Source organism: Gorilla gorilla, chromosome 11 (assembly GCF_029281585.2).
Source record: "Gorilla gorilla gorilla isolate KB3781 chromosome 11, NHGRI_mGorGor1-v2.1_pri, whole genome shotgun sequence".
Taxonomy (NCBI): Eukaryota; Metazoa; Chordata; class Mammalia; order Primates; family Hominidae; genus Gorilla; species Gorilla gorilla.
The window spans coordinates 64,091,602-64,106,833 of record NC_073235.2 but is presented as its reverse complement, the minus strand read 5'-3'; the positions used below and the strand labels follow the sequence as shown (position 1 = coordinate 64,106,833).

The 15,232-nt window shown below is 35.8% G+C and overlaps 1 protein-coding gene across 8 annotated transcripts in view; it reads right to left on the bottom strand.

Moving 5' to 3' along the window:
• Positions 1-14,959, bottom strand: part of SLC4A10 (solute carrier family 4 member 10) — a 360,081-nt gene extending 345,122 nt beyond the window's left edge. For 5 of the 8 annotated variants that reach the window (XM_031008814.3, XM_004032704.5, XM_031008813.3 and 2 more), the window contains exon 1: positions 14,729-14,958. Coding sequence is in view for 4 of the 8 variants with exons in the window: in XM_004032704.5 (XP_004032752.1) it covers positions 14,729-14,776 (48 nt within the window). In the remaining 4 variants the exon portion in view is untranslated. Of the gene's footprint in view, positions 1-14,728 lie in introns of all 8 variants that reach the window. The other 3 variants (XM_031008812.3, XM_031008815.3, XM_004032703.5) reach the window with 3 other exon arrangements.
• Between the last annotated feature and the right edge of the window lie 273 nt (positions 14,960-15,232).

The window sequence follows — 15,232 nt, the reverse complement described above, 5'->3', positions numbered from 1 at the left end:
GATGTGCTGGATTCAGTTTGCTAATATTTTGTTCAGGATTTTTATGTATATGTTCATCAGGGATATTGGCCTGTAGTTTTCTTATTTTGTTGTGTCCTTGTCTGGTTTTGGTATCAGGGTATTGCTGGCCTTATCAAATGAGTTTGAAAAAATTTCCCGTCACTTCAATTTCTGGAATAGTTTGAGAAGAATGGTATTTGTTCTTTATGTGTTTGGAAGGATTCAGCAGTAAAGCCATTAGGACCTGGGCTTTTCTTTGATGGGAGACTTTTTATTACTGATTCAATCTCATTACTTGTTATTGGTCTGTTCTGGTTGTCTACTTCTTCATGATTCAGTCTTGGCAGGTTGTATGTTTCTAGGAACTTATCCATTTCTTCTAGGTTTTCCAATTTTTTGTTGTATAGTTGTTGATAATGATCCTTTGTGTTTCTTTGACCATGAGTTGAAATGTCTCCTTTTTTATCTCTGATTTTATTTATTTGTCTTTCTTTTTTTCTTAATTGGTCTAGCTCAAAATTTGTCTTTTTTTATCTTAAAAAAAAGAAATAACTATAAATAAATTTAACCAAAGAGATGAAAGATCTCTAAAATAAAAACTATAAAACATTTAGGAAAGAAATTGAAGAAGACACAAATGAAAAGATATCCCATGATGATGATTTGGAAGAATTAATATTGTTAAAACACTCATACTACTCAAAGCAATCTACAGAATTAATGTAATCCCTATCAAAACACCAATGACAGTCTTCACAAAAACAGAAAAAATCTTAAATTTTGTATGGAAGCCCAAAAGACCCTAAATAGACAAAGATATCTGAGCAAAAAGAAGAAAACTAGAGGTATCACACTACCTGACTTCAAAATATACTGCAAAACAATAGTAACCAAACTATCATGGTGCTGGTATAAAAACAGACTCATAAATCAATGAAACAGAATAGAAAACCCAGAAACAAATCCACGTATTTACAGCCAAATGATTTTTGACAAAAGCACCATAAGCACATATTGGAAAAAGCCTTGTCAATAAATGATGCTGGGAAAACTATGTCCACATGCATAAGAATGAAACTAGACCCCTATGGATCACCATATACAAAAATCAACTCAAAATGGATTAAAGACTTAAATGTAAGACCTGAAACTATAAAACTACTAGAAGAAAACACGTAGAGGAAATGCTTCATGATATTGGTCTGGGCAAGGATTTTCTGGATAAGACCTCAAAAGCACAGGCAACAAAAGCAAAAACAGACAAATGGGATTACATTAAGCTGAAAAGCTTCTGCTCAGTAAAGGAAACAATAAACAGAGCAAAAAGACAACTTAATTGGAGAAAACACTTGCAAACCTTGCATCTGACAAAAGGTAAATATCCAGAATTTATAAGAAACTCAAACAATTAAATAGCAAAAAATTAAATCAGAAACTCAAATAGCAAAAATTAAATCACCTAATTTAAAAATGGGTGAAAGATCTGATCAGGCATTCATCAAAATAAGACATTCAAGTGACTAACTAGCATATGAAAAACTGCTCAACATCACTAACAATCAGGGAAACGCAAATCAAAACCACAATGAGATATCACTCCAGTTAGAGTGGCTATTGTCAAAAAGAGAAAACAAACAAACAAATGCTGGCAAGAATGTGGAGATTTTCTCACAATTGGTGAGAATAAATTTGTATAGCCATTATGGACAATATCCTCAAAAAATTAAAAATAGAACTGTCATATGACCCAACAATCCCACTACTGCCATATATCTAAAGGAAATGAAATCCATATGTTGAAGAGATATTTGTACTCCCATGTTTACACCAACACTACTCACAATATCCAAGACATGGAGTCAAATTAAGTGTCCATCAATAAATGAGTGGATTTAAAAATGTAAGCCAGATAGGCCGGACACAGTGGCTCACACTTGTAATCACAGCACTTTGGGAAGCCAAAGTGGGCAGATCACCTGAGGTCAGGAGTTCGAGACCAGCCTGGTAAACATGGTAAAAACCTGTCTCTACTAAAAATACAAAAAAAATTACCGGGAGTGGTGGCAGGCACCTGTAGTCCCAGCTACTCGGGAGGCTGAGGCAGGAGAATTGCTTGAACCTGGGAGGTAGAGGTTGCAGTGAGCCAGGAATCGTGCTACTGCACTCCAGCCTGGACAACAGAGTGAGACTCTGTCTCTCTCTCTCTCTCTTTCTCTCTCTCTCTCTCTCTATATATATATATGTATATATGTATATATATGTATATATCTATATACATAAATACATGTATAGATATATACGTGTATATATATATACATAAAATAATAAAAATAAAAATGTAGGCCAGGTATAGTGATGCACGCCTGTAATCCCAGTGGTTTTGGGAGGTGGAGGCAGGAGGATTGCCTGAGGCCAGTAGTTCAAGACCAGCCTGAGCAACATACTTAGATCCTGTCTCTACAAAAAAAAAATAAAAATAAAAATAAAAAAATAAAAAAATTAATTAGGCATGGTAGTGCACACTTGTAGTCCTACCTACTCAAGAGGTTGAGGTCAGAGGACCACTTGAACCCAGGTCCTTGAGGCTGTAGTGAACCATGATTGCACGACTGAACTCCAGCCTGGGTGACAGAGCAAGACCTTGTTTCTTAAAAAAATAAAAAGGTCAGGCATGGTGGCTGTAATTCCAGCACTTTGGGAGGCCAAGGTGAGTGGAACACCTAAGGTCAGGAGTTCGAGACCAGCCTGGCCAACATGGTGAGACCCCATCTCTACTCAAAATACAAAAAAAATTAGCCAGGTATATGGTGGCGGGCGCCTGTAATCCCAGCTACTCAGCAAGATAAGGCAGGAGAATTGCTTAAACCCAGGAGTTGGAGGTTGCAGTGAGCTGAGACTGTGCCACTGCACTCCAGCCTGGGCAACAAGAATGAAACTCCAACTCAAAAAAGGTGAATAAATAACAAATAATACAAATAAAAATGTAATATACACACTCAATAGAGTACTATTCAGCCACAAAAAAGAATGAAATCCTGTCATTCACAACATAGATAAACCTACAGAACGTTATGTTAAGTGAAATAAGTCTAGCACAGAAGGACAAATACTGCATGATCTCACTTATACAAGGGGTCTTCAAAAAGTTCACAGAAAATGTGTATGATAAAGAAATTTGCATGAATTTCAAAAAAATTTGCACCAAAATAAACTCATACTAACTTGTTATAACATGTCTGATGAGTATCTAGAGGCACCTAGAAAGATAAGACATGAATTTGAAAACAGCCCATATCAGAGCAACACAAATCCTGCTAAAATCGAACCAAGAACAAATATCAAATTTATGATGAAGCCTGAGTGGAAGAATGGTGAAATCATTGATGCTTTATGGAGACAATGCCCAAAATAAATCAGCAGTTCACAAATGGATAACTCATTTTAAGAAGGGAAGAAACAATGTTGAAGCCCACAGTGGCAGACCATTCATATCAATTTTCAAGGGAGAAAATAATCTTGTTTGTGCCCTAATTGGAGACAACCAATGATTAACAGCACAAGCAATAGCCAACACCATAGCTATAACCAATACTTCAGCTTACACAATTCTGACTGAAAAATTAAAGTTTAGCAAACTTTCAACTAAAACAGTGCCAAAATCACTGCACCCAAATTATCTGCAGACAAGTGCAGAACTTTCAATTAAAATTTTAAGCAAGTAGAATCAAGATCCTGAAGCATTTCTTTGATGAATTGCAAAAGAGATGAAACATGGCTTTACCAGAATGATCCTGAAGACAAAGCACAATCAAAGCAACGACTACCAAGAGGATGATATGGCCTAGTCAAAGCAAAAGCAGACCCATTAATAACAAAAGTCATGGCATCAGTTTTTTGAGATGCTAAAGTCATTTTGCTTGTGGACTTTTTGGAGGGCCAAGGAATGACAACATCTGCTTAGTATGAGAGTGTTTTGAGCAAGTTAGCCAAAGCTTTAGCAGAAAAATGCCCAGAAAACCTTCACCAGAGAGTCTTTCTCTACCACAACAATGTTCCTACACATTCCTCTCATCAAACAAGGGCAATTTTGTGGGAGTTTCAATGAGAAATTATTAGGCATCCGCCTTAAAGTCCTGATTTGGCTCATTCTAATTTCTTTTTTGTGTGAATCTTAAAAAAAATACATAAATGGCAGCCATTTTTCTTCAGTTATTAGAGAGACTGCATTGACATGGTTAAATTCCCAAGACCCTTGGTTCTTTAGGGATTAATTAAATGGCTGGTATCATCACTTACAAAAGTGTCTTGAACTTGATAGAGCTTATATTGAGAAATAAAGTTTATATTTTATTTTTATCTTTTAATTACATTTTTCTACAAACCTTTTGAAGTCTCCTTATATATGGAATCTTAAAAAGTTGTTTCCGTAGAAGTAGAGAACAGAATAGTGGTTACTAGAGGCTGGGGAAGGTAGGGAGAAGGGAATGATGGGTAGAGGTTGGTCAATGGGCACCAAGCTACAGTTAGATAGGAGGAATAAGTTCTGGTGTTCTATTGTATAGTACAGTGACTATAGTTAACACATACATTGTATATTTCAAAATAGCTAAAATCAAGGATTTTTGAATGTTTTCATAATAAAGAGATAAGTGTTTGAGGTGATGGATATGTTAATTACCCTTATTTGATTATTATACAATGTATACTTGTATCAAAACATCATACCATACATATTTACAGAATAAATATGTATAATCATTATGTGTCTATTAAAAACAGGAAATATTTACCAATGAGTGCTAAAATTAATGTGCAAAAGTTTGAGGAGAAATAGGAAATTCACATAGTCTCAAAGTATCTCCCCAAATATATTATTACAAAGGGAAACTTTTTTGACTTTTCAATGGGAAAAAAACAGAAGATACCTCCATAATCAAAGTTAATGTCACCAGAAGTAAGATACGTATATCCTGATATAAAGAAAGGAAAATGGAACATCACTTCTACAGTATTATTGACAAACAATGCATAACCTCAATCTAACCATGAAAACCTCAAACACAAATTGAGTAATAATCTCCAAAACATTGACCTGTACACTTCAAGAGTGACAAGGTCATGAAAGAAAAAGACTTAGTAACTGTCAAAAACTGGAGATTAAAGAAATGTGATATCTAAACACAATATGGTACTCTGAATTATATCCTAGAACAGAAAATGGACATTAGTGAAAACACTGGTGATATTCGAATATGGTAGTTTAGTTAATATAATTGTATCAATGTTAACTTTCTAGTTTTTAGAAAGTTAAGGTAAGGTGGATGAAAAGGATATGGGAATTCTGTACTATTTTTGCAAGTATTCCGTGAGTAAAAACAGAGTCAAAATAAAAAGCTAAAAAATGATAAAATTAGTTTATATTTACTTTTGATGCTTTCCAAATGATCCTAAAAATCAAGTATTAATTTTATAATTAGGAAAAGGATTGTACTGTATTATAATTATCAATTTATATTATTGACATACTTCTGTATTACTGTCAAATGGATACATCGAGTTATTGAGTAAGCATTATTGAATCAAGGATTGAATTAATTGTGCATATCAGGTAATGATTTTCATTCAAAAGGAAAACTATTAAGCCAAGAATAAGAATAATAGCTACTATTACTGAGTCATTAGTCTAAATGATATAACATGTATTTTTTTCATTGCTTCTCACAAACCTGGGAGATAGATATATTATTACCATTCCTATTTTGTAGGTAAGAAAAGTATGACTTTGAAAACCTAGATAACTTGCCAAAATTGACACACCTCCTAACTGAAACTTTTAGAATTTTCCAACTCCAATGTCCAAACTCTTAACAATTAATGTCTGCTAGTGTTGCTGCTTAATCTATTACCCATGATATATTTAACAAGGAGTTCCATGCACTTGGTTCTGTGAGAGCAGCACAAAAATTATCTAAAATAAGCTGCTTTCAAGAATCCAGCCACCGATTGAGGCAACAAATTATATGTATTTGCATTTAAGTAAAATAATTTACATACGGATGCTTCTCAACCTACAATGGAGTTATGCCCTGGTAAACCCACTGTAAACTGAAAATATCATAAGTTGAAAGTGCATCTTCCATATATGGCATTTTCCATTTACAATGGGTTTATCCAGAGGTAACACCATGGAAAGTTGAGTAGTATACTGAATGTCCATAGATTTTGCACCCTGGTAAAGTTGAAAAATCATAAGCAAGCCATCATAAATTGAAATCATCAGGATATATATACATGTACATACACAATATTGCAAAGTAATAGGTAATATGTTAAATAAGTAAATAAGCACTTAATTTTCTAGCCCATTATGATTTATTGTTAAAAAGCCTGTTTTATGGCAAAACTTAGTCTCCCAGCATTCTTACGGTTAAAATAATTTAAAAATATATGATGATTGTTCTATTTTGTTGATATTTAAGGCAAAAATTCTCAAGCTTTAATGTACATAAGAATCACCTAGAGGTTTTTTTAAATGCTGGTTTCCTTAGTGCTACCCTTTAATATTCTCAGACTGTAGGCTTAAATAAGGCCTGGAACTTGAATTTTTAACTAGCCCTCCTGACAATTCTGATGCAGGTGGTCCTCAAGAGTAAGGCTTTCAATAATCCCATTGTTTAGGAAAAAAATACCAAATTTTTATATTTACTATAAGTGTTCTGTCAATTATATATGACATGTTTTTAACAGACATTTATATCATAAAGTTATACTACAAAGTACATGGTTATGCACTAAAATAAATTATATTATACCTTAAGGGTGTGTCTTGCTGCTGTCTCTGTGTTGGGTTTGTTGTGTGTATGTGGTGGGTTTTTTTTTTTCATTTTTAAACCACATTCATATATCTGAGAAAATCAGAAGCATTTGGAGAGGTTTATTCCCAGAAAACCTTAAATATCAACAGAAATTCACCACTTTGTGAAAAAAGCAGTATGGATCTAACAATAATGAAATACGCTTCCTAAGCAGAGCTATGTTTTGATCCCATCCGGTAGTTGTTATATACCTACTTTTTATGTCACTTGCTTTCTGAAATTTGACTAGGTCATCATCTTTGATATTAAAGCCTCATTAGTCAAAAGGGAGAAAAAAGACACTAGAAAGAAACAGCCTTCCCTAAATAATTTTGGTTTTCCAGAATTAGCAAGAACAAGTGGAGTTACAAATAAATGTTGGAGGCACTCCAGCAACCTAGCACATTCAATATGCAATGGGAAAATTCTGCCTTAAAAACTTGCTTATTAGATCCTTAGAGCATAATTTTCATGATGAATGAGCAAGTCTTGCTGATGTTGGTACAGGGACTTTGTCATTAATTCAAAACTATATCAAGAGTCTTTGGCTATAATATATCCTCACTCTATCCAACTGAGTTTGTAGATTAATCTCCATTTTCATCTTCTGAGAGCACCTCTCGAGTTCTGAGCTACTTGGAATTCAACATGAATTTGGTATTTAAGCTCAATGTAGGAACCACTATATAAATGGCACTTCTGCAATTTTTGTGTTATTCTTGCTATATTGCATAGAAATTTACACTAAGACAAAACTGCAAAATATTGCCATAAGAAATTAAATATCTAAATACAGTGTGACTCAAGTGAAATAGTTCTCTCTCTCTCTGGTACATAAAATGCACCATATATTCTCTTAACTCAGCTTTGAAGATATATTCCAAGACCTCTAGGTCTGCAAATAACCTGAAACCCTGACCAATCTCAGCATTATCTTGACAAACAGAATCAAATTTGTGGTAAAGAATTTCTTGTGGGGGGAGGAAGTTATTTTTATTTTGTGAATATTTTATTTGCTCTCTTCTTAATTTACATAAATGTAACTGATATAAGCATTTTTTGGACACTTAGCCTTCTCCTTGTTCATGATAATGCTAAACAGTAACTTACTTTTAAAATAATTTTTTGAAATAATGTTTACATAACATAAAATTCACCATTTTACAGTGTGCAGTTCATTGGTTTTTAGTATATTCAGAGTGTTGTGTAACCATCACCGCCACGTAATTTCAAAACATTTCCACCACCTCAAAAAGAAACTCTGTACCTATTAGCAGTCACTCCTAACTCTCCCCTACATCCCAGGTCCTGGCAACCACTAATCTACTTTATGTCTCTAAGGATTTGCCTATTCCAGACATTTCATATAAATGGAATCATGAAATATGTGGGCAAAAAGACCTGACATTTTATAGCACCTTGTATCAGAGTACTTTCATATTTTATTGGAGGGGAAGATGTGAAAGCTCGTTTTATAATGGGATTCTTTTTTATTGTTTAATTAGCCTTAAGGGAGACAAGTTACTTATTAACTAGAAAAAATATTTTCAAATCCTAGCTTAGCACTTCTTAGCTATGTGAACTTGGATAATTTATACAAATCTCTGGACCTCAGTTTCTCATCTGCAAGGCTGGAAAACATTAGCAACTTTTCAGGATTATCATGAGGATTACAGATGTTTGTACCTATCATGAACCTGAGACAATATCTATTATTACTTTACAAACTGCCTAATTTCCATTTTAATTTGGAACTCAGCCGTTGATGCTATGCTAGTAATAGAGACTATATAATAGTGGAAAGAATGATAAATGAATAATCAAGAGATTTGGACTCCAGGCTGAGTTCTGCCATTAACTAGCATCATAAGTAGCATGCCCTTAAATATACCTCTTTATGTCTTTGATGTCCAGTTCTATCATGCGTAAATTAAGGAGCCAGTCTAAAATCTAGACTCCAGTTGATCTCTACAATCCTGTGGTCAAAATATATATGAATCTATCTATTAAAAATAATGGTGTCAACAATGAATAACCTTCCAAAACAATCTATGTCAGAAAATAGAAAGGAGGAACACTCCCTAACTCAGTATGTGAGGCCATCACCCTAATACCAAAACCTAACAAAGATATTATAAGAAAAGAAGACTACAAACCAATGTCCCTCATAAGCATGAATGCAAAAACTCTCTACAAAATATTACCGAATCAAATCCGACAACGTATAAAAAACTGACAACACCAAATGCTGGTAAGCGTGTGGAGCAAGAGGAACTCTCATTCACTGCTCATGAGAATATCAGGTAGTACAGCCACTACTAAAGACAGCTTGGCAGTTTTTAAAAATACTAAATACTCTTATGCAATCCAGTAATAACACTCCTTAGTATTTACCCAAAGAAACTGAAAACATGTCCACACAAAGATCTGCACATGGATGTTTATACCAGACTTATTCATAAATGCCAAACTTGGAGGCAACCCAGATATTTTTCAGTGGGTATATGGATAAATAAACTGTAGTACATCAAGACAATGAAATAAAATTCAGTGATAAACAGAAATGAGATATCAAGTCATGAAAATACATTTAAATGCCTAATACTAAATGAAAGAAGCCAATCTGAAAAGGCTATGTACTGTGATTCCAACTATATAATACTCTAAAAAATGCAAAACTATGAAGAAAGTAAAAAAGTCAGTGGTTACCAGGGGTTAGTGGAAAGGGAGGGATGAATAGGCAGAGCACAGAGGATCTTTAGGGCAGTGAAATGACTCTGTATAATACTATAATGGTGGATACATGTTATTATAAATTTGTTCAAAACTATAGGATGTCCAACACCAAGTCCTAATGCAAACTGTGGACTTTGGGTGATAATGTTTCATCAACTGTAACAAATGTACCACTCTGGTGAGAGATCTTGTTAATGGGGGAGCTATGTATGTGTAAGGGGCAGGGGATATATGGGAAATCTCTGTACCTTCTGCTTAATATTGCTGCAAACCCATATCGCTCTCAAAAATAAGACCCATTAAAATATATATATATAAATTCCATAAAAGATGCAACACACACAAATTATTCCCTTTTTCTAAAAAAAAAAAAAAAAAGTAGTACACCCCAAAGAGTATCTGAGACAACTGTTTGTGGTGCGAGAATATATTAAAACTTCAATCTAAATTTATTTTACCTAAAAATAAAACATAAAACTTAACTAATATTTACTATACAGATTGACAATGGTGTCCTCACAGGAAGTCAAATGATCATTGTCATGTGTCCTATGTGATATGGGAAAGGAAGAGTTGAAGTCTCTCTCACAGAAGGGCTGAGAGTGGCATCCACATTTCTGCATTTACTTGCGGCCCATCGTAATACACTGCAATCTATTCATGCCCAGTTTAGACTTCTGAAGCAACCATCATTCAAGGTTAGAAAGAAATGATATATTGGAAGTATCATTGTATTCTGACCATGCTCTCTGACTGTATTTGAGTTCCAGACCTTGGCCCAGATATTTTCTAACTCTTCATCATAAACTAGCCCACTTCCTAATCTGATCTCAATATTTTTATCATAAACATAATATTAATAAATAAGTAAACTCAATACTTATAGCCTTCAGATTCTACCACTCATTCCCAACCTTAGCATTCTATACATATATTTTATTTCTATAGTCACTCACCATGCTAGAGTAACAATTCAAATCATGAAAGTAGAAATGGGGATTAATTTCTTATACTGCATTTTGCTTCCTACTGACTACAAGGTGTAGTGAGTATGTTTTCTTTAAACTCAGATTATAATTTAAATTTCAATTCAAATTGAACAGAAAAAACAATATTACTTAGCCAATCCATGTGCTCTTTTTGTTACTTTGACATTTTAGTCCCATTTTTCTTTCCCTGATTTAATTACATTAAAGACTTTTTATAACTTTTTTCCACAAATAAAACAATTCAATAAACTGGGCAACTTGGAAATATGGAATTAGCATTTTCTAAAAGTACTAAATCCAATCATCTATCCTATATCATCAAATTATCTTTTAAAAGTGAACTTTACTGTAGTTTTATACCTTAGGGAAATGTTATGAGTAAGCTCAATTTAAGTCCTTTTTCAGACATCAGAATCTTAGAAGGGATCCAAAGTAGACTCACTGTAGATCACCCAAGATTAAATGTCATGAGATATAAATATTTGTTATATATTCTGCTGGAAGCTTCTTCCATGACCTGATAATTTTTAAATTGTTAGGTTACTCCTAAAAGCAAATTCAACATTGAATATCAAAGGAAAATGTGAAATCATAATGCAATCCTAAATATCGGGCTTCATACTTTTAAAAGGCTAATTCCATTCTTACTAAAATGATATCACCATTATTACTGTTACATATATTCTCCATATATATCCATATCAAAAAGGTTACAACAATTATTAAATATTTTGAAGAGAAAGCAGCAGTCTCTTAAAAAGTTAAATCGAGTCCTATTTCTAGTCTAGCTGGAGTGTGAGGTTTCACATATATAGGGTGTTTGCCTGCCTTATTTATTGCTGCATCTCCAGCACCAAGAATGTGTTTGGCCAACAGTAGGCACTTAAGAGAACACATCTTTCTGACACACTTTTTCTGTAACTTCAGACATAACAGTCAGTTGCTACCAAAACCAGACTATACACTTAGCCAACAAGAGTGAACGCCCTAACCCTTGGAGTGATTAGAGTCTACAAAATGCAATGATGGCTTGTCCAGCAAAAGGAAATTATCACTGAAGCTTCCTAAGAAGGACTGGGAAAAAAAGAAACATATCTAGGCCTCCTCTGCCCATATCCTTCAAATGTACTTTATATATACTATACTAAATGGAGGTAAACCCTGGGAGGCTTAATGAGAATCTGTTCCTCCATTTCACTTGAGTCAGGATTAATACATTCACTCATTTGACATACTTATCTATTCTTATTTTTCTTTCTGTTTCACTTCTCTACCTTTCTACCTCTGACTGCTTCTGTCCCATATCTAATCTTGGCTTTTAATGCCTGTCCAATTGGCTCTCCAAGCATACTGCAAAGTTTTCATAATTATAACTAAAAAACTCCACCTCCCACCTCCACTATGAAGAGTCTTTTCCAGTTCTCCATTTTCCACTTTTCCTTCTTGGTAGAAAGTACTGACAAGCCACTTCTCACAAAAACCTGAAACCTATACATCCTCTCAGTATCTACATTGAGATGAATATAGCAATAATATATTCATTTTATAGCAACATTGACAATGACAATAGCAAGTTTTATTGAACACTTACTAAATGTCAGGAACTTCATATAAGTTATTTAACTGATTCCAAAACTCAAGAGATATATAATAACATTCCCTTTTCATTTTTCAGTTGAAGAAACTGTAAGTTATAACTTTCCCAATATCATATAACAAATAAGTAGCAGTGTTTGGCCTTGACTGAGTTCTAAATATTATGCTATATTGCCTCTCACAAAATTATTTGCAAAGTCGTCTGATTAATTTTCTAAAACAGAGCCCAGAGCTCTCTTCCAAGCATAAAAACTTCAGCCCAGGAACTGATCATGTTAAGCCTGGTTAAGAATGTAATGTAAAAAATATTGAATTTTTAAAAAATTTTCTGAACTGGTTTTAGATGACCTAAATTCTAGTCCTGGTTTCATCACTGGGTGATCTTAGACATGTTATTCAGACTCCCTGTGCCTCAATTTCTCACCTTGAAAATGAAAATAATAAAATCTGCTTTACATAACATGTTTGTTTTGAAAACTAAACAAAAAAAGGTTTTCATAAAAGCAACTGGGGGAGTTGCTATACAAGTATAAAACTGGACCAGTAATTCAGCATCCTCTCTAGCCCCTCAGGCTTGTTTTTCTTGTAATGATCTGCTAATATGATTCCCTCTTACCATTAAACTGTCACTATTTTGTACTGACCATTAACCCCATGGCATGCAAACTTTTGACTCTGGCCTTCAAAAATTTCCATCAGATGTATTGTAGACCTTCTTTTCAGGAAAGACTTGTATTTTCTCTGCTCTTTTAAGCTATAAATTGGTTGCCCATCTAGCCCAGTAATGTCATCCTCTTTTAAATTCCTCTAGTTAATCCTCATTTGGTCCTAAACCCTTTAACTGTTCCCCACAAGTGACAATCCATAAGCCACATCAAACTGGCTTTAGCCTGCTTTTCTAGGACAGGTTCCAACACCCCACCCCACCCCCACCTCCAGCCAAAAAAAGGGTTGGGGGTTTCCCTAAACCTTCCCTAATCCCCATACCACGATTCTTGTGTATAGTTCCTGTCTCTCATCCAGGGAACAAGAGTTCCCTGGTATTCTTAACAGTATTTATTCTGAGTACTAACAGAATCCTAATTTATGTATTTGTTCAAGTTTGGGAAGATAGACAAATCTTTTACACTTTTTTTTTATAACTCCACTTTGATGCCACAAAGAAATATCTCTATTTTCAGGCAGACAGGGTACTTGACAAACTTCTTTCTCCTGTTCCCTTTCTCCCGGCCCCCTACCCCGACACTGCCCCTGTCCTCTATTGAGACTCTATTCTTGGTGGTAACTCCTTGCATTCTTCCCATCACTCTGCTCCCTCCCTGCTCAAACCTGGCGTCCGCAGGAGAACTGGGCATGCTCAGTCGCCACAGTTGATTCCGGGGATGCAAACTGGAATCTTTTTGCAGCATGTGAGCCCGGCAGGAGAGGTAAGGCCCTGAAAATACAGTGGCCCAGAATCTGCCCACTCCTCCTACGGAAGCATTTTGTTGAAAACCTAGGAATGGACTCGGAAATGGACAGCTCACCGCCAGTCCCTTCCGCGCAAGGTGGGTCACCAACCTTAGTAACAGGGAGCTGAGAAACAGCCCCTCCGTCTGGTTTGGTGCAGGGAGGGGATTTCTGCTGTGGTAGCACTGATAGATGGCTGGAAGCTATGACTGTCATCTCTGTTGCATCAAGAAAATACTGGGTTTTTTTTTTCTTTTTTCCTTAAACACAGCAACAGCAGCTGCTCCAGACAGAAAAAGATGTTGCCTGAAGATCTCCAAAGTCTGCGAGCCAGACAGAGAGATTGTGGAGAGGATAGGCAAATCAATCACTTACACAAAAATTAAATGTAGGGAAACAGCTTAAGAACCCAGAGGTAAACAGATGGGCTATTTCCAAATGACAGTTCAGAAACCTTTCTAATATTCACATCTGAATTGTGTGCCTGTCCCCCAAAAATGCATACCTTCTTTGTACAAAAACCATGACACATTTGCCTTTGAGAAAGAGACAGAACACACACACACACACACACACACACACACACACACACACACACACGCGATCCTTCTGTTCTTTCCCCTGGTTTCTGTAGAGACTAAATCTCTAGAGCTGCAACAGCAGCAGATTCCCTCACCTCACTGCCTGGGGATGAGGCAGGGGGAGGAAATTCGATAGGGATTAAACATGATAAAAGGGGGCTTCTTTGCAAGGGCTTAAACCAGCACACAGCCTGAGAATCAGAGAGATAAGCAGTAACAGGCAGGCAGAGAGACACGTAACTGCCCCTGCTGCTAAAACCTGGCCATTTCTTCAAACAGCAGCAAACATGAGACATTTCATCACCGTAGTGCATCCATATTGAGAAGGGGGGTGGGGGGGAGAATCGTGTGCTTTGCTTTATGCATTTCAGTCTCCCAAGATGGGAGGAGACCCCTGTCCATATGTCGTAGGAGCTATCCACCACCCCAAAAGTACACTCGCTGCACCTAGCTAGCAGACCACTTGCCTAACAGGTTTTGCAGCAAACGCGGTTAATCTATGTGATAGCAGGTTGTCTCTTACCGTAGGCAGCAGCGGCTCCATTTGGGCTCCCTGGTCTTTAATCTCCATGTTTTGTAACGCCTCTGGAATAAGCACCTTGCTCTGCAGTGTCTTCAGTGTCTTACACTCAGCCCGGCACTCGCTCTGCTTAGTATTCGGATCAGGTAGCTCTGAAGCAGGAGGCAATTGCACACTCCAACTCACCAGAGTCACATGGCTCCTACTCACTCGGGCTGCTGGCCAGGTTTTGCACTGAATGCCTTGGATCCCTGGGCCGGTAAGAGAGATCCCCCAAGCCCTGTATCACTGCCCACACCTGGCTACTAGTATAAAATACAGCAAGCAATGCTACAAGTCTAATGGGCATTAAGAATCTCACCTAAGATGCTCACTTTTCATACAGACTAGTCCAAGTTGGCCTCCAACCAAATCAGTCTGATTTTGACACTTTGAGGTAACTCGCTTCATTCTCAGAACCCTATAGGAAACATAATTCAAGCAAGATGATGTAAATAAGGTTTACTA